At 38.9% G+C, this 20,689-nt stretch overlaps 1 protein-coding gene across 1 annotated transcript in view; it reads right to left on the reverse strand.

The window, feature by feature from the left end:
• The window catches only part of TTC27 (tetratricopeptide repeat domain 27), a 117,331-nt gene that overhangs the window by 72,769 nt on the left and 23,873 nt on the right, over nucleotides 1–20,689 (reverse strand). The window contains exons 7-9 of the mRNA XM_072992336.2: nucleotides 12,261–12,397; nucleotides 7,979–8,091; nucleotides 7,400–7,466 (exon numbers count right to left, since the gene is read on the reverse strand). Coding sequence (XP_072848437.2) covers nucleotides 7,400–7,466; nucleotides 7,979–8,091; nucleotides 12,261–12,397 — 317 coding nt within the window. The remainder of the gene's footprint in view (nucleotides 1–7,399; nucleotides 7,467–7,978; nucleotides 8,092–12,260; nucleotides 12,398–20,689) is intronic.

Raw genomic sequence — 20,689 nt, forward strand, 5'->3', positions numbered from 1 at the left:
GCACATTACTTGGCCCTTATAAAGGGGGGTTGTGACTAAAAATATTGGGAACCAGTGCAGTAAGAGCTGTTGAACAGGGGAATGGACTGCCTCAGAGGGTGTTGGACTCTCCTTCATCTGAGGTTTCTAAACAGGTTAGATGGCCACTTATCAGGGATACTTTAGCTGTGAATGTTTTGCTTGGTGGAGAGTTGAATTCAGTGACACTTGGGCCTGTTCTAGCTCTACCATGCATTATTCTTTTGTTTTATCATTCTATGATCAAAGCTGGAAAGGTATTGAGGGAGTATCTACCATATGAAGAACAAACCCCAGTATCCATTCCTTGAACTAAAGGATGTGAGGCAAGCTTGCTCTGGGCTCCACATTTGTTGGACTTCTGATTAATCAACTCATGTAGGGACAAGTCCACATTCCTCCTTTATTTAGCTCCAAGCTGGATTATAAGCAACAGGATCTTCTGAAGCATCACTATTATTTGATTGTTACTCTCAGACCTTTTTCTTGTTTCACTTCCCTCTGACTTCATGTCTACAAATCCACCTTTAACCCTGCATTTGCGTTCTTTGTGCAACTGAAATTCTGTATAATACTTTGTGCATCTGATGAAGTGGGCCACATTTCAAAAATGTTTACAGTGCACTAAATCTGTTAAGTCTTTCAGGTGCCACGGGACTGTCAGGTACTCCTATGGAAACTATGTGGAATTCTTGGCATACTGGCTAACCAACAACAACAAAAACAGAGGCCAAACAAACCCTAAGCTTCTTATGAACATCAGGTAGCCCCAGTACTAGAAAACAAGCTGGGGGCTTTCAAAAGGCTGATTGTTTAGCCGTCTGAATGAAACTTTCTATCCTTGAATATGATCACATCTATTTTTCTAGTGAGGGGGGGCCCCAGAGGAGGCTGGTGTCAGGAGGCATATGTGACTTTCCCTGGTCCACTATACTTCTGGAAGGTGGTCATGGCACGCCCTCTGAAACTGCCAACTTCAGAGAATCACCAACGGAGTTGAAAGAGAAGACAGCAGAAGAGGGGTGCCCAGAAGGTTCAGAATGGAGGGCAAGGTCCAGGGATGAGAGTCAGGGTCTAACGAATTTAGAAGGGAGGAAAGAGATCCTAAGGTTATAAAGGGGGAGGGAAAAGGTTGTGAGAGGTATGACTGGCAGCAATGAGACAAGGAAAAGATACGGGGAAGAGAGAGAACAGGAAAAAAGGGGAAACCCAAAGGGGTGTGTAATCTCACCCAGAGCCACCCAAGCCCATGCTGTAAACATTGCACTTTAATTGGGTAGTGGATGCTATCGCTAAAGAAAGGCATCAACAGTCACTCACAGAACCAGCCCCAATGACACACCACCCCCTACTTCCAACTAGTTGCAATGCTGAAGGAGGCAGAGACAATTCAAGCAATTGAAAGCCAAAGTATGAGAGATCCCATGCATGACCTCCTTCTTCCATAACAAGGACAGACGCAGGGACAATGTTAAGCCTCCTAAGAGTTGCACGGGGAGGGTGAAGTAACTGCTCCCCATCTTTGGACCTGAGGACTGCGTAAGTGTGGACTGATGAGGTAGATTACACGAAGATTTGTATAGTTGGCACAGTTTGTAGTTGTTTCATTTGTCTGTTCATTAAAGTTGAATCAGAAAACAAGCTTTGACTCAGACCCTTTATGTCAGGACCAGTGGACCTCTTTGGTGCCCCTGGCCCCATAGTGGACTTTGGGACACATTAAATACCATTAAGAGTTGCCTAATAAAACTTAACAAAAACTAAAGTTGAAAGGCCATTATAACAACACACCTCTTAAAAAACAAATTCAACTTGGTTCTCTAATACAAAAGAACCACCAATCACAATTAAGCGAAATGACTGTCCCAAGAGATGCTGTGATGCCCCAGGGAAATTTTATGCTATTATACTATCCACAACTCTTTTATTCTATGACAGGAAGAATAAAGGAATATCTGAAACTCTGGTGTTGAGAACACATAAGAGTCTTTCACAGTTTTACCAGAGACTCAAAAAATCCCAGAAAGTTAAGACATTTTGAAGAATGAACTGTTCCGGATTTTAAATTTATATGCCAGATCAAACAGATCTCATACTTTCATGCTATACAGCCTTCTTGACCAAAATAATTCACAGAAAATCCAACTGGCCAATGACAAAAAGAAAATAAAAGAGAGCGAAGATCCTGGGGCAGACATCAGCCAGTTCTTTACACCACTGCCAGAAGAGGAAAACAGTGACCAAATGAAAGAAAAAGAGAAGAAACAACAGAACTGAGTCTTGGAAGCTTGCTTGCACATACCATCAATATATATCAAGGGTTCTGTATAAGATCTGTTTATTGGCATAAGATATGACGCAAAATGTTTTATGTAGAGGAATTAAAATTTATTTGAAATGAAGGAAACATGAACAAAGTTTGAATGTCAACACCAACCAACATGCTAATACCTAACTATAACTTTGTGATACATTTTGGGCAAAATCCTACTGGTGTAGACATAAGTTTCACATAACGTGACACAGCTAAATGTGGCTGAGCCAAGGTCCTTCTTGATTGTGTAACTGGGCACACAACTCTGACTGTCAATTAGCTGCAGCAAGCTAGGCAAACCTTGCATGAACAGTAATGGTATTCTGGCTTTACATTCAGGTTTTCTTGATTATAAAACTGTAATTTGCACAGGGAAATGGTTTTTTACATATAGTTTATCCTCACTAGTTAGAAAAGAAAGACATGTTTGGCAGTAGTATATATGAGTCATAGCTGTTGGTAATTAACTGTTTTACTCTTCTCTTCACAAGAGCAATTCAGTTGTGTAAGAGAGTGCTATGAAACATTTAAAAACACTGATAAGTTACCAGGTAAGGCATAAATTAAGGCAAACAAGCAACAGATGCAACTGGGTGGTTGACTGCTCATAAAACCAGACAGGTGAGCAGATTCATGTGGTGCTGATTTACTGTGGCAGAGAATGGTACTTATCCCTTTCTCCTACTTTATTGTAGCTCACTCTCCCCTCATCACTTTCCCTTGCTGTTCTAGGCCTCAGCTCACATCAGCTTCAGCTTGTCTGGAATACTGGGAGTTTTAGTCCAAAACATATGGAGAACACTAGGTTGCAAAGAGATTCAACAACTGGTCAATAGAAATACTGTGGGATATGTCTGCTTTCTCACAGAAAATAAGTTCAACTGAAAAATACTCGTTTTATAGTACAGAAGGTACAAAAATTCAAAGTCCTTCTCCTGCTGTGGCCTTCTGTGGTTCCAAAACTGGCTCCAGAACATCTCACAGTGCTCTGGAGAAGATATTTAGGGCACAAGGGTTTTTGGGAGGAAGGACTAGAAACCAATGGGAGTATGCATGTATTGGGTTTGCTCAAAGAAACTGGGAAGTACAAGGCAAATCCTGGTCTACGATCACTGAAACATTCTACTGGAGGATGCTCCAAATATGTTGTATGCACAGTGCTATATTTGGCAAACCTTGACCTTATGCCTTCAATTCTATAACAAATTTTTTCACTCTGTGTTGTGATAAATCATCATAATCCTTTTGACACATAATGACAATTTTATATGTTGAATCCTATATTGAACAGCAAGATCTCGAAAGCAACAACTGTTTTGTCCAACATGAGTTCTAAAGCAGCATGTCCGTAAATCTAGGCTTTTCCTTTCCCATTTCCCATTATACCTTCCTGCCCCTCACTCACAGAAAATGTCTCATTATCTAGGCAGGCAGACATGTTAGTCTGCCTCAGCATGTTGAAAAAATTAAAGGGGAAAAACAAAAAGAGAAAGAGAAGCAAAGGCATTTTAAAGACTAACAAATTTATTTTAGTGTGAACTTTTATTGGTCAAAATCCACTTCCTCAGATACATGGAATGTGTATATTATTTTTTAAATATGTTTCTAGAACCAGTACCTGCTCAGGAAACATCTAGGTTTTAATGCAAAGAATTACTCCGTACAAATGCAAGAGAGGCGATACCTTTATTAGACCACTAAAAAATTAAAATAAAATAAAAATCAAACAATCAGCAAGCTTTCATGGTCCAAATTCAGGCTATGCACTGATATATCAGAAAAATGAGAGTCCCAACAATTCATGGCAGATGTCTGCCTGGTATACTTCTTAAAATGAGTCAAACACTGCCTGCAAACCACTTTGAGGGTGTGGTTTCAAACTTCACCCCTGGTAACTTTGGGGTGGAATTTGCTACTCAGCTCTTCAGACAAAGAACTACCAAAACAAGCTGCATATGTCTTTCACACACACCCATTGCCTTCCATGTGAATCGCAAGGTTCCTGTTTGGTTGGGGAGTGATGAGGAAAAGGCAGTCTCCATAAGAATGGTGAGGTCAGAATCTGTCTACCCACCAGGCAAAAGAAGCCAATTAGAGCCAAATTGTGTTGCCTAGCAGGCGCAAGCAGATGTTTTCTTCAGTTTGCAGTCCTGCTTGGCTGATGTTTCCATTCTGTCTCCCTGGTAGTGTATGTGTGTGTGTGGCTTTTGTGGTATCCTCAAAGTTCTGAAAAAAACAAATAAATAAAGCCATGTGGTTCTTACACAATATACATGCAGGAGAGATGATACCTTTATTGGACCACTAAAAAAAATCAAACAATTAGCAAGCTTTTTTAGTGGTCTAATAAAGGTATCGCCTCTCCTGCATTTATGCTGTGTAAGGACCACGCAGCTTTCTTTGTTTAAATTATTTAGCGTAAAATTCAAAACATTCGAAATAGAATTTCTATTTGAGGAGCTACTGTTTGCAAGAAAAACTGGAAGTTCTTCTTTTGGAATTCCTTGAAAAGAGCAACCATCATCCTTTCAATTTAGCTAGCATTTGACAGAACTGTGAATAAAGCTAGAATCATGAATCTAATTGTGTGCCTTAGCTGCTGTTTTTCTTAAACAGCTCTGAATATCCCATAACCATCTCCTTTCACAGTTCAATTATATTTTTCTTAGGAATAGTGACTCTACAATATCTGGAACATGAATTCTAGCTCTAAAATGTTTGGACTATGGAGCCCCAACCAATGTCTGAGGCTATTTACCCACAACTGAAGTATCTAATGCACAAAAAAGATGAAGCTGGGACTGTGTAAGTTCCATTGCTGTTTTTCAAGAAAGTATTTTAATTATTTCTGAAAGCTGTAGTTGGTGGTGTCTGGAGTTGCTATAAGCCAACTAGAACAACTGAAGAGGAAAGGGAGAGGATAATAACCTGGGACATATGGACCGTTCTTTAAAAACAATATATGTACTTACAAAGTTCTAAATATCAGTGGGCCCTCAAACATTGTCATCTCCCTTGATCTGGCACACAGTTCTAGGACACTGACCTACAATGTTCATGCTGTGGTATTTGCTTTAAGAGAGTCTGTATGGATTCTGATGCTTCAAGATATCTTGAAAGTCCTCCCTTCTTCAGGATAGCTATATTTAAGCAGATATCAGATGAATGTATGACAACCATCTAACCAGCCTGCAGATTTAGGAATCCACATGTAGGCTGAGAAGATGCCTGCTCACACATACACATAACAGTGTATATGATGTTAACAGAGCAAAGGTCAAATACCAACCTTAACTTTATTGACCAATCCTCCTTCTGCAATGAGTGTTTGTATAAACCAATGAAGTGTTTTACAGAGCTGACAGATGCCATGGAAGCTCCTGACAGAGGGCATATGACAACTAGAAACTTAATTGTATTTTCAGTGCTTGTTTTCCTGCATTACAGTAAGTGTTAAAAGTCCACACAGATATTTTAAAGGTTCTTTCATATGACCAATTTCAGTGTAAAATACAGAAGGAACAAACATTTAGATCAATATTAAAACAAGCAAGCATCATCATGAATAATGTAACACATCACCCACAGGTGATGAAATGTAGTTTCCTTGAAAATAAACCAATAAACCAAAACAGATTTTCACTGGGCAACAGTACAGACACAGGTAAAATATTCAAATAATCAACCACTAGATGGCAGAATAATAATATACTGTTTGCTCCTTTTATGAAGAATTTGCTAAAAGGATAAGTACATAACTTCAAGAAATGGCAATAAAATGGTGTATGAAAAAGAGCATACTATGGTAGATGTCTGCCATAGAAGGCATATGGTTATTTCAATTCATTTCTTCCCTTGTGAGATCTCCACAAGACTATTAGCTCAAAAATTCAAGATGTACAGCAAAGTAATTCACAAAGTCAGCCTGTAAGGTCTTCTAGGTATCATAATTTTTAAAAATCCACTAGATTAAGGAGAAGAGAGTGCAGTGCATTAATTACGTTCACTAAGAGAATTTTTGTTCTACGCCTCTAGTGATGAAAAGGCAGCAGGGAGGGAAGAGCAAGGTAAATAAAGACAGATTGGCATTCTGACAGATACAGAGTATCCCGTAAAAGAGAGAAGCCTCTCTAGACTAGGTAGTCTCCAGATTTTGGACATAAGGAGATGAGAATGTTCTGATATCATGCTTATTAAGATAGTAACTCTATTCTCAGCAACACAGGAGAAAATGCATCAGCTCATTTCTGTAGGATATTTAAGTACCAAGAGTTAAGCCTCCCTTAATTTGGTGATACCCATAAGTGTTGAACTCCAGGGCCCACATCACCCCTATCCTGCATAGCCATTACTTATGCAGCCTGAGGATGATGGAAGTTAGAGTCAAACATAATCAGAAGGAACCAGGATGAGAAAGGCCAGCAAAACATCACCAGCACTGTAACAACATGCTATATTCCAACTAAGAACATAATGTTATGCAACTAATATAAAAATATAAGCAATTCTGGTTCAATGTTTTTTCAATAAATCCCTTAGCACAAAATGTGCTCTATTTTTGGCCCTCACCAAAGGCTCCTGATCCAGCAGAGTATTTCTCCTGGTGAAATGAGGGTGATTTTCAATTATTCTCTCCTTCCACATAATTGGAGGCAATTTCTTTCGCCCCATGAAGAATCTGCTCTGACAGTTTGTGAGGCTTTTTAGAATAGTATGGAAAGTAGTGCTAACTCTGCAGTGTGCATCTGAATGCACACGTCTGGGGCAGAATGGTGTAGATTATGGCCACCCTGTCTAGATAGTCTTGAACAGAGGTTAATGCAGAGGCTTCTGTTCCTAGCATGCAGAAACAGTGTAAGACCAGATCCTTCCATCATGAAGGATTCCCAATACTGTGGAAATGTTTGTACACATGCTATTTTACATGAGCCAAAGTCCTTTCCACACCCCTCCCTCAAGGAATAATAAAGTTGGAGGACACTCTTCTTCATTCATGCAATACCCACTTGAAAGAAGAAAGAATTAAACAGAATTCCAAAAAAATTTAAGGATAAATAAATAGCTTACTGATGTAAAAGCAAGCAGTTCCTCTTCTGTAAGCTTATGGACTGGGTTGTTCTTTTGAAAGTCTATGCTGTAAAAGAAATCATATTCCGAGCATTAATTTTTTTTATTTTTTGCATTCAGTATTGTTACTCTGGGCATTTCTGAATGGTAATGTCCACAGATCTGTTAAAATTAGAAAACCATATGAACTATCACTAATCAATGAAGCAAAAGTAACCTATATCTTATTTGCTACATATGTCACTGGATCTGCAAATCATAAAATGCCTATATCTCGAAACACACGTTATCAAAATTTACATAAGAGGGAGAAGAACTGAAGATCTTTTATATATAATTCCTTCTTAATTCCAAAGAACTGTTTAAGTAAAACAGGCCTGAAAAAACATTGCCTGTACTATGGACATCTCCTTGTTGCTCCCAGATCTCTGTTTTGCTCTGCAGGATCAATCCATGGGTGGAGTTTCCTTCACTTGCCTTGAAAATGTTTCCACCCAAAATTCTGTAAATGCAGTACAGTATTTGTGCTATATCCAGGCATTTAAGAAAAGGGATTGGTGGAACAGAACAGCCTCTTACCAGACTCCAAGGATAACAGCAAGCTCTTCTGCACACAAGTCAGGCATCTGGTTCTGATGAGATTCCTCAAACTTTATTTCATTTAACAGAGTGTCATCATTTAACGCATAGTTCTGTTGGGAAATGTACATGAATGATGAAGTGCCCAAACAGATAATCCAAACAGATTATTCATCTGTTTGGATTTTACAGTAGTAATAATACCAAAAACACAAAATCTTGAACATCAGCCTCAGTTTTAACTTTGCCAGAAGTATAAATCTTAAACTTCATAGGTCAGTAGGAAAGATTTTCTCAGCTAGCAGAATAGCAACTGTATTAAGAATTTTCTTTTCTTTTTTTAAATAGTAGGATAGTTGAAACAAGTATGAATGAAGAAAGTATGTTATTTGAAGGAACAGAACAGTTTAGAAATAAATGCTCCAGCTATCATCCCAAACTGTTAAAGTTAGCAGTTTTTGAAAAGCACTCTAGGAAATCCTGAGATTCTTTGGAAGATCCTTATGAGGAGATCCTCTGTGAAAATATTCAAAAGTGGCAAAGAAGATTCCTTGAAAAATTGTAATGCCAGGCTGATAATCACCTTTACTATAAGCACATTCAAAGTGGTGTCAGAATGTGGATAAATGTGTAAGCCTGCCCCCCACCCCCAAATGAGGCTGGCTCCCAATTCTAGGAGCTGCATAAATCTGTTTCGCTGAAAATGTTTATAAACCCTTGCTCATAGTCACCTATGTTTACTACAGCTGTGGTACAAGTGGATGCCTTCACAATGTCTGTCTGTTCACCAATACTAAAATTCCCCTGCAATATGTTTACTTTTACAGGCCTGTTTCCCCTTTTTCTGTTTTAAGCAATATTCAAGACGTCAGCAACAAACACCTGCACGTAACATTTGGGGGTTAGAGCAGCCATCAAGCCAACGCGAAACATATTCCATAAGGTAGAAAGTTTGAAAACCACTTTGTCAGGTGATTGGCATTTATTTAGAAGTAGCTTGTTTTGACATATAAAGCCCTAAACAGCTTGGGCCCTGGATAACTGAAGGACCGCCTCCTTCCATATGAACCTACCCAGCAGTTAAGATCTAGCTAGGGGGCCCTTTTGAAAGAGCCGTCCCTTAAGGAGGTAAGAGGGACGGCTTGTAGAGAAAGGGCCTGTTCGGCAGCTGCCCCCAGACTATGGAATGCCCTCCCGACTGACATTCGTCTGGTGCCGACGCTGATGACATTTCGGTGCCAGGTCAAAACCTTCCTGTTCCAGAAGGCTTTTGATTGAAATAATATCAGCTGTGGGTCCATGATCACTGCAGATGGAGACAGCAGCCACGAAATTAAAAGACGCCTGCGTCTTGGGAGGAAAGCGATGACAAACCTCGACAGCATCCTAAAAAGCAGAGACATCACCTTGCCAACAAAAGTCCGAATAGTCAAAGCTATGGTTTTTCCTGTCGTGATGTATGGAAGTGAGAGCTGGACCATAAAGAAAGCAGACCACCGAAGAATTGATGCCTTTGAATTGTGGTGCTGGAGGAGGCTCATGAGAGTCCCCTGGACTGCAAGGAGAACAAACCTATAAATTCTAAAGGAAATCAACCCTGAGTGCTCACTGGAAGGAGAGATCCTGAAGCTGAGGCTCCAGTACTTTGCCCATCTCATGAGAAGAGAAGACTCCTTGGAAAAGTCCTTGATGTTAGGAAAGTGTGACGGTAAGAGGAGAAGGGGACGACAGAGGATGAGGTGGCTGGACAGTGTCTGTGAAGCAACCAACATGAATTTGACACCACTACGGGAGGCAGTGGAAGACAGGGGGGCCTGACGTGCTCTGGTCCATGGGGTCACGAAGAGTCGGACACGACTAAACGACTACGACATGGGTCCAATGGCAATTTTTAGAGTATATATTTTAATTGCATTTTAATTATTTTGTCTTTTTATCGTATTTTAAATGTTGTAAGCTGCCCAGAGCAGTGTGGGAGGCACATAAGTTAAATAAATAAATAAACTTTTGAACATGCATGTATAAACGCACGTGGATGCACAAAAAAGACACAATTCAACACATAAAGACAATGGAATGGTGAAGGAGCTGAACGAGCAGCAGCTTTTGGGAAAACTCCCCAAATTACAAATTATTTGTGCTTGTGGAAATTAGCTTTATACACTAAGTTACAGACTAAAAGATATTTCCTGGTATTTCTTTAACCTGGTGTAAAAAAAGGAAAAAAATTCCCCCCAGTAAAAGTTATCAGTTATATCCTGTTTGTTTGCTTATTTCTTTGTTTGTTTTTTTAGCATGCCACTTTTCAGCATGAATTCAAGGTAGTTCCTCATCAGTTAAAGCAACTTTAAACACTATGGGATATTATATTAAAAAAATAAAGAGAAAAAAACTTCTAAAACTGTAATTAAAATCCTAGACATACTTTAAAAGCTATCAAGTACCACCAAACACACTGGAATGTCCTTCTGAGTAAACATGCACAAATTTTCACTATAAAAGTTCAGCTATTAAGATTACTATGTTTATTAATATTAAAATGATTTAGAGGATTCTGGTTTTTCCTAGATGCATTCCCTTCTTCAAACAGTTAAAAGTGGTCCTAATAGATGTTAAGGTCATAGCTTTAAGTTCCCAATGTTCAGCTGTCTTTTCCACATATCAAGGGACTCAAATTTATATACTAGCATACTTACACAAATGATAAAATACTACCAAAATTTGGGTAAGTTCTGCTATGCCTTTTTTGATGCACATAAAAGCAATACAGTGGTGCCTCGCATTGCGACGTTAATTCGTTCCGCAAAAATTGCTGCAGAATGAAAACGTTGCAATGCGAAATAAAAAAGCCCATAGAAACGCATTAAAACCTGATTAATGCGTTCCTATGGGCGTAAAACTCACCGTTCAGTGAAGATCCTCCATAGCGCGGCCATTTTGGCTGCCTCTTAAGCGAGGAATCCATCCCAGAAAATAGCGAGCGGCCATTTTGAAACCGCCAATCAGCTGTTGTAAAATCATTGTTTTGCGATGCTTGGTTCCTGAAGCAGGGAACCAATCATCGCAAAAGGAAATTCCCCCATAGGGAACATCGCAAAACGATTGCTTTTGCAATCGTAAAAAATGTGTCGCAAAGCGATTTCATTGCTAAACTGAGCGATCGCTATGCGAGGCACCACTGTAGTTTTAAACATATTTATTTATTTATTTATTTATTTATTTATTTATTTATTTATTTATTTATTTATTTATTTATTTATTTATTTATACCCCGCCCCTCTAGACCATGTCTACTCGGGGCGGCTTACAACATAAAATAGGACAATATAAAATATAAATAATCATAAAATACAATTAATATATTAATACAATTGGATTAAAAGTTAGCAAAATAGAATAAGAAGAGAGAAAGAAAAAATAACATAGGAACATAGGAAGATCAGGATGGGGAAGTGGAGATAATGTAGAGCAAATAAAATGACTGAACAACTTGCAACTCTAGTTATGAACCACTGAAAGGATATAAAGGCACAGACCACAATAATAAAACTGTATATTCATTTCTTCATGGAATACTGTAGTATGTTTCATGTTGTAAAGCTGTACACAACTTCTTAACACCTGAAGGGCCTATACAGAAATTCTTCGATGGTTACATCCCATATTTAGTCTATGCAAATATTCTCTAAGCACATTTTACACTGTTTCAGAATTTTATCCAAAACTTACTTGAGTTAAATGTCCATTCAAACATCCCAATTAACATAAACAAGTCAAACCAGCAGAGAAGCGTGCTGGCAGTTTCCCATCATCCTTTTTGAAGCAAAATGGCAGTAGCTTCTAAGTGAGCTACTGTTGATGAACAAAATATATTAGATGCCAACATTAAAGTGATCCATTAAGATCTAGGCACGTTCTTATTATAATCCACAAAGTTTTATAGCTGTATTCTCACAGTGAATAATATTTTTAACTCAATATTAGCACTGCCCAACAAAATAAGAACATTACATTATATAAAGTATGAAAATATAAATATGTAACTTAAAAGGCACTATGATGTCTCTGTTTCAAAAAAATCCACTTATTTATTTATTTATTTATTTTATTTATTTATTCAATTTATATGCCGCCCAAACTACCCAGAGGTCTCCTTTAGGTAAGAGTATCCTTTAGGTAAGAGTACAACCATCACATACACAAACAGATACAGGCAAATATGGTGGCCTATACAACTGTCGAGCAGCACACTGCATTACATTTGAAAAATAATACACTGTACCTTAGTTAAATCTTCGAGCGGGGTAGGTGCTGGACTAAGCTCACGATGTGGAAGGAGTATATTATCTTTCCTTTGAACATCCAGAATGAGTTGGGCTACATATTTTTCCTGAAATCTTGTCCTTTTTCCCAGAGCACCTGCACAAAACCATTATGGTTAAATGAACTGTGTCACAAATACAGTACTGTACAGATAGTTTAAAGCAATTTTTCCCAATCTTGGGTCTCCAGATGTTCTTAAACTAAACCCCCAGGAGTCTCCACCACCAGCTGTGCTGGCCAGGATTTCTGGGAGTTGCAATCCAAGAACATCTGGGGATCCAAGGTTGGGGACAACTGGTTTAAAGGATGGATAAGGACCATCTGGTTCTCCAAACATTTTGGATTTCAGAACTTCTAGGCAGCATAGCCAATGCCAAATGATGGTGAGAATTTCAGCCTCAAACAGCTGGCAGACTAAAGGCTGAATTAGGACTTTAAAGAGACACAAATGTGTGGCTTTATACATATTAAATAGTCTGCAGATGATCTGCACATTCTGAATATCCTTGCTAAAATTAAACAGCTCTGAATATGAGCACTGCCCGGGTAGAAAATGGTCTGGAAACCTCCTGGTATGCCATTGTGTGCTCCACAACAAAGGAAAGAAAGGATAAAAATATCAAATTAATAGATAAGGTAATATGCATGACACACAGTAGTATTCATAAACAGTTCCCTTTTGTTTTACAATATAAGCAGCACAGGTAGTTAATCAAAGACAATAACTAAAGTTATAAACACATTTGATAAGGCCTCGGTCACAGAAGACATTTCAAAAATAACCAATTTATTTTTTAAAAAAAATCCTTTATATTGTTTAGAATCCTGAAGGCCCACTTCTTTGTACATATCCTCGCCACCTGTTGTATGAAGATCACTAATCAAAAAACATCCTCCAGGTGCCCTTGGCCATCCAAGTAATGTAGGCAGTGACTAATGGAAGCTTTTTGGCTGTCAGGACTCACATGAAATGCTTTTTCCTAGGGCTACCTAGAACCTAGACTAACCATGAACTTGGCACCAGCCTGCTTTTATTCAACTAAACATGTGACTAATTTGCATGTTTTTCTACTGCTATGATTTTATGGTTTAAAGCACACTAGATCATAGCCCGCTTTAATCTTAAACATTTTAAAAACATCTGTTTTAAAGTTATTGGCCTACTCTACCACTTTGCCCATGTCATCTGTCTTCATCTCCACTGCTGTCACCTCGTGCATCAATTAGTAGTTCCAAAGCCTCATTTGTTTTGAGATGGGGGTTGAAAGTAACCTAAACTAATAAAGCTAATTCAATGTGTAAGATTTTTCTTAAAAGAACATGAAGCAAGGTCTCATTGGATTAATGTTGCCAAAGATGCTAGTTAAGCTTTAAGAAGCACAACTGCAACAATTAAAAATGTGAGACAATGGCTATTAGATTTTTCAAGGAACAGAAGTCTTGCCCTGGACTCAAGTTTAGGCAATTGCTAAAGAAGCACTACAGATGACATGTGGCATTGGCTGGCAGCATTTTTATGTGCTTGAACTGGAACTGGCAAAGACAATTTGCCATGCCTGTAAATGTGGATAAAACCTGAACAAGCTTCTCTTCAAATGCTCTCTAGGCAAATTCAGACTTGTGTGCACAATCAGTTGCCAAAGGATAAGTCAGCAGTGTGCCTAAGGGTGAGTCAACAGGGTGATAGCATCAAGATTATGGGAAATGATAGTACCACACTCTATACCGCCCTGGTGAGGCTGCAGTTGGAGTGCTGTGTCCAGTTCTGGTCACCACAATACAAAAGAGACGCTGAGGCCCTGGAAGGGGTGCAGAGAAGAGCAACTAAGATGATAAGGGGACTGGAGGCTAAATCCTATGAAGAACGATGAAAAGAGCTAGGTATGTTTAGATTAACAAAGAGAAGACTGAGGGGAGACATGATAGCAGTCTTCCAATATCTGAAGGGCTGTCACAGAGAAGAAGACATAAATTAATTCTCCATTGCGCCTGAGGGTAGGACAAGAACCAATAGGTGGAAACTCGTCAGAGGGAGATCCAACCTGGAAATAAGGAGGAATTTCCTGATGGTGAAAACCATTAAGCAGTGGAACAGCTTGCTTCTGCCCCATCGCTGGAGGTTTTCAAGAAAAGATTGGACAGCCATCTGTCCACGATGGTATGAGGTCCGGGATGGTATGAGGTCTCCTGCTTTGGGCAGGGGATTGGACTAGAAGACCTCCAAGGTCCCTTCCAACCCTACGACGAATTTATGATTCTATGAGAGACTTCTGATGTGGGAATGCATAATGCTTGGGTACTATCTTGGCTCTCAAAATAGTTTTCAAAGATTCTGATAGAATCTCAGCATAACCACCAATTTCAAAGAAGAAAATAACATCTGTTTTAAGTGGAGTAGGAATGCACATGTCTGATGAACTGGACAATATTTATGAAAGCTTACATTATCATCGCCATCATCATCACTTTAGAACTGCAGAGCTAGAAGGGACCCTATGGATCATAGAGTTCAGCTACTGTCAAGGAGGCACTGTGGGGAATGGAACTCCCAACTACAGCCAGACACCTAAACCACTGAGTTGTTACAAGACTCTGTTGGTTTTACTGTACCTGCCAAGAGTGTTGAGACATAGGGTATGTTCCTATTCTGTTTTTACATTGGCACTGTACTGGTGTTTACTTAATTATTGCTTCTTTTACTGGTAGCTAGATGGGGTGCCATTTTTCAAAAAAATGATATACAAACTAAATTAATGAATATTTAAAATAAATATGGTTATGCTCCTGGAAAAATTAGTAATTTTATAAAATTCCAGTTTGAAATAATTGTTCTAACAAATCATCTCCCACTTGCAGTTAAAATTTGTAGCATAGATCTTCACACAAAAGATCAGTAGGTACAATACACATCTATGAGTGAAATGTTGTACATTTCATGTTTAATCATAGAAGTTAAAACACATTTCAGACTATTTTTAATCACACAGTTTCAAAAAGATGTTCAAATTTTAATTACTTTACGAGGCACGGAATATAACTTTGTCTAATTATAATACTGCAAAATCAATGAATTATGAATTATAAATTATCGCTGCTTCAGTGTGGGCCCTATTTGAGTAGCGATTTAAAGCCAACTTATAAAATATTTATTTTGACAAAGCTTGTTCAAAACCCAAACATAATCGGGACAGAAAATATTTTTTTTTCCTTTTAATGTGGCAGAATTACAGTATATGTGTTTTTAACATAAAGTTTGTTTTTATGCCAATTACTACAAGCCAGCCCACAAAAGCATCAAAGATGAAGTTGTTCACTTCAGTTGTAAATCAGCACAGGAACTGCATTAAAACAAAATTGTTCAGCTCTTAACATCCTGCCTCAATGTCTTCCACTGTTGTTAATTTTGGATGCTACCATTCTTTTTAATGATCAAGTCCAAACCGAGCTGGAAGACATCAATTTCAGTCTTTCTTGGCCTTGATTTTACTGACATAACATCACTATGATAAAATATGGCTTCTTCCTTCCACCCACAGTACTCAAGCACTTCTACCACAAGGCCCTTCATTAGCTCACATTGATGCTACAGCCATAAATCTCCTAGGCATTGGGAAGTCCCATTTAACTTCACTAATCAGAATGCTGCCTCCAAAATAACATCTCTATTCTATCACTCAAACCACAAATATACCCACAGATTTTTTTTGGTATTTACTAAGCCTCCTTCCCTAAAACTGAAATCTACTAGGCGTTGCTTCTAACAGCTGATAGGTAACCGTACACTTTTGGACCACATGGGCAGACTCAATAATGTAAGTAGACTGAGAAACTTCATTTCTTTGGGTTTCTATGTAGTCCAAAATGTCTTACATAGTTTTTGCAATGTATAGAGGAGCTGTACTATAGGCGTTCACAAAGCTAAAAATAATAGGGATTCTATTCAACACTAAGTTTTATGGTTGAATCGATAAACAAAGATTAGTTTCATATAAGCCAAGCAACAAGGTCACAGGAGGCAAATCCTGGAAGCAAGGAGAGGTTATTTATTTATTTTTATTTATATATATATATATCCCGCCCATCTGGTCTGGTCGACCACTCTTATGCAAGACCAGGGAGCAGGAATTGTGCAAGTCATAGAAGAATGGACTAGAAATCAATCACAGGAAAGGGAAATTAAACAATTTAGGAAGACATGAGCCCAGAAGGGTTGTAATCAACAATGCATGGACAGTGGTGGTCACAGAGCATGTGGCCTTCCTAAATCCTAGGATGACATCGATTGAAGACACCTTGTGGACCGAAGTTTAACAAAAGAAATATGTAAGTATGTTGAAGACTAAAAATTTCAAGACTTTACTATTTATTGTCATTCATCTCAGAAATAATTAGCCAACTGAGGGCCAAATTAGACCTGCTGAATATGCATTCTTTTTTTAAAACATGAGTAGCATGAATTATTTATCATGATCATAGCAAATATGAAGGGGAAATTTAACCTTCCGCACCCCTGCTGTGGTCCTGAGCGGGGAAAGATATCCCTTCTCATAAGCTACTTTATTGTGAGGAGATCCCTATTGGAACCATATGCTATTTACATCACACACACAAAAATGCAAGTTAAATAGGAAGACATATTTAATATCACGTCTGGTTTAGGACTGAATCTCATTAAACCTGTTGATCAATGTGAACCAGATCCAAGCTATGGTAATAATATAGAAATGCCCCTAAGATATTCAGCAGTATTGTTCCAGGTATCTTAGGAGCTAAGCTACCACAGAATAAATCACATTCAAACCATGTAGAGTTATAAAGTGCTAAGCGTTAAGTTTATGACACTCTTGGAAAGTTATGCATAACTCACCATTTGACATCAACACACTAAATAATTTAAAGTACAGCAGGTGCTACGTGTTCTTTAAGATTAAGTTGTACAATTCACATGCCTTTCTTTTCTGGCATGAATTCACAGGTTACTTCCGTGAGGAGAATTCTATTAAGAGCAATGACTTTCCAGCTGGAAGACTCAGGAAAAGTTTTTAGGCAAAGAAAAATGTTATGCAAATTTTAATATTTACCCTAGTGTTCTGCATAAACCTGCTAGTTAAACAATAAAACTATATATGGGTGGGGGCTGGGACTTCAGCATTCTGAAACCACTCTGTTACGACTGGATTTTACAAAATGATCCCTAAGATGGCACAGGGCCTGGGGTTTCTCCCAAACACCTTCATGTTTGCTTCCTTGCTGAGACAGTTTTGTAATTCTTACCACTTATAAGGAATGACAGGATGTTTCATTTCACAAGATAAAATCTTAAAGGAATAGCCAACCTAAAGATGCCCAGGCAAAGAGAACATGGACTCTTAATGATCTGATAAGTAGAGCAAAGGTACACAACTACATTGAAGTTTACCAGTGGGTTTTAAGTTTTCATTAAACTAGCTATATGCTTACTACCAAGGCATAAATGGTCATATCAACAGTGACCTTCTATAAGTAGGCAGCACTGAGGGGGGAATTTGTTAGCAGCCTTTAACTTGAGAGCAAATGGTAACCCTTATAAGTGCCGGAGAAGAAAGACCACAAGAATGGAAGCAAGGTTGCTGGTCCATATCGTGCGCTGTGGTCTTTCCCAAGCAGGTCTGGTTCTCCAATGTGATCTTAGGAAAGGAGAAACTAGGACCTGAGCATGTAAATCATGTGCAGAGCTATGACTCCTCTTTCCTATGGTGCGCATGCTAGCGTTCCCATAAGTGCTTCTTTAAGCAGACGTGCCAGGTCAGCAGATCTCTGCTCACCTTTTGTCCATTAGAAACAGGCAGAAAGAATTATGGAAGCTTAGGTTCTAAAAGGCAAGGATGATGTACTCTTATTTCTCTGCAAAATATCGCATAATTTTCATCGCAACAGTGCCTTGCAGATCCTAAAGAAACAACCATTTCCCATTATATAATTCAATTATGTCTGTCACTTGCAAATGAACATCTCTCTTCCATTTAAGAACTGTAAATGACAGTGTAACACTTTGTAGCTCAGGGAGGCCTAATGCGCATAAAATCACAAATACCAAGCCCAACAAGAGATCAAAGGAGACAGGCTCTCAACCAATTCATGTTTATAAAAGAGCACAGCTGCATTTTGTTGTGTAAAGGCCTTGCTCAAAAAGCTCCCTGCTCAATTCCTTCTTCTGTACCCCATCTCTACAGCTGTAAGTCATAAAACCCATCTCACAATGTTGGCAACTCCTTGGGATCATATAACTATTCACAGAACATGCAAGTTAAAAGGCAAAACAAGAGGAAAGATGTAGAGGTGAAAAAAGGACGATCGAAATATAAATCAGCACAAATGCCCAAGCAATCAGCTGGAAAAGAGAGAACTACCTAGCAGCCAGGTGATACTGAAGATTATACGAAACTCTGAAACAGTGTGAGTGGCCTTGTCCAACCTGGTGCCATCCAGATTATGGGGCAATGGCTCTGCTGGCTGGGGATGAGCGGAATTGTGATCCAATGCATTTGGAGTACAAAAGATTTGGCAAAGCTGCTAGAAGATACCGACTAATGAGCTAGTTCACACAGCAGCGACTTTGGAGAGTGACTGCATATAAAATACAGTGGTGCCTCGCTTAACAAGTGCCTCACTCAACTATGAATTCGCATAACGATGGCCTTTGCTGGAAATTTTGCTGCTTCACCTAACGATGTTTCCTATGGGGGATTTTCACGTAACGATGTTTGGGACCTTGCTTCACTTAACAATGACAGTTTTAGGTCCCCTGTTTCGCTTAACGTTTTTTTTGACAGCCCTGTTTTCGCTATTTTAAAAATATTCTAAAATGTTTAAAAAATGTTTAAAATGCCTGGAATCATTAGTGCACCTAATAAAACGTTCGTTAAAGTAATTTGGCTTCGTTCTGAGTCTTTTTGAATTTTTGGTGATTTTTTTTTCACCACTGAAATGTATTGAATAGGCTCCTATTAGAACGGATTAACCGGTTTTCAATGCATTCCTATGGGAAATGGTGTTTCACTTAACGATGTTTTCACATAACGATGTTTTTAATGGAACCAATTAACATCGTTATGCGAGGCACCACTGTATAGGGCCGCACTTTCCTTTGAGAGCTGTGAAAGCAGCAGCAACTATCCTCTCACATGCTGCCAGTACTGCCGCCCACAGATGGAGAGCACATCAGGAATATTCGCATACTCCTCTTTCCCTACACCCCAACCCAAGAGATAAAAAGAAAATGTATGCCCTACCTTCTCAATCTCATAAACGAAAGCAACATCTTACTAGAAAGAAGGAATCACCACCAGAGGTCATTGGGGGGTTTTTTGCTCTGAATTTCTACTTTCTAGCTCATTGGTTCCCAACCACGGGACCCCAGATGTTCTTGGATTAAAACTCCTAGAAGCCTTCACTGCTAGCTGTGCTGGCCAGGATTTCTGGGAGTTGTAGTCCAAGAACATCTGGGGATCCAAGGCCAGGAGCCAATGTTCTAGCTGCTGCAAACATCTTATAATTTTTCATTAAATCTTCTAATCATTTCACCCACCGCAATCATCTCAGCAGACATCTCTTGTAGTTCTCAAACACAGCTTTACTGAAGGAAACCACATGGTTTCCCGAAGCCCCTCCACATGGTAGACTGCACTGGTTGCCAGAAACCCTAGTCTCTTACATGTAGTTTTGTTTGCAGAGAAGTTAGCCAGAATCCCTTGAGGCTATGCTTTCCTTTTAGACATGGACCTCCATTAGATATTGTCACCTTCAGGGCCAGTATGCTTGGTCAGTATGGCTACATTTACTACCTGGAGTTAATTTTTAACATAATCTGTAGTGTTGAACAGTTTGCACATAGCCAGCGCATTCCCAAAGCCAAGCTTGCCATCAAGGCTATTTACAAAGCACAGCAGCAAATTGCTTCTCCAGGAAACATTTTTATCACCAATGACACTCCCACAGAGGGAGTTACAAGAAAAAAAACTATTTCCCCCAAAATAAGACCTAACCTGAAAATAAGCCCTAGTATGACTTTTCAGGATGCTCCTAATATAAGACCTACCACAAAAATAAGCCCCAGTTAAGTGAAACCCCGCCCTCCACCATTGTGCAGCAACCAGAAAAAGATGACATGATTGTACAGTGGTGCCTTGACTTACGAACTTAATCCGTTCCAGAATATGGTCGTAACTTGAAATGGTCGTTAAGTCGTAGCACCATTTCCCATAGGAATGCATTGAAACATTATTAATCTGTTCCGACCGAAGGGGGGGAAAGCCCAAAAAACAGAGACTGCAAGACCATCGGAAATGCAAAAAAACCCACAACAACCAAAAAGCAAACATAGACTGCAAGACCCATAAGAAATGCAAA

The sequence above is a fragment of the Pogona vitticeps genome, chromosome 1, assembly GCF_051106095.1.
Source record: "Pogona vitticeps strain Pit_001003342236 chromosome 1, PviZW2.1, whole genome shotgun sequence".
In the NCBI taxonomy this organism is placed as follows: Eukaryota; Metazoa; Chordata; class Lepidosauria; order Squamata; family Agamidae; genus Pogona; species Pogona vitticeps.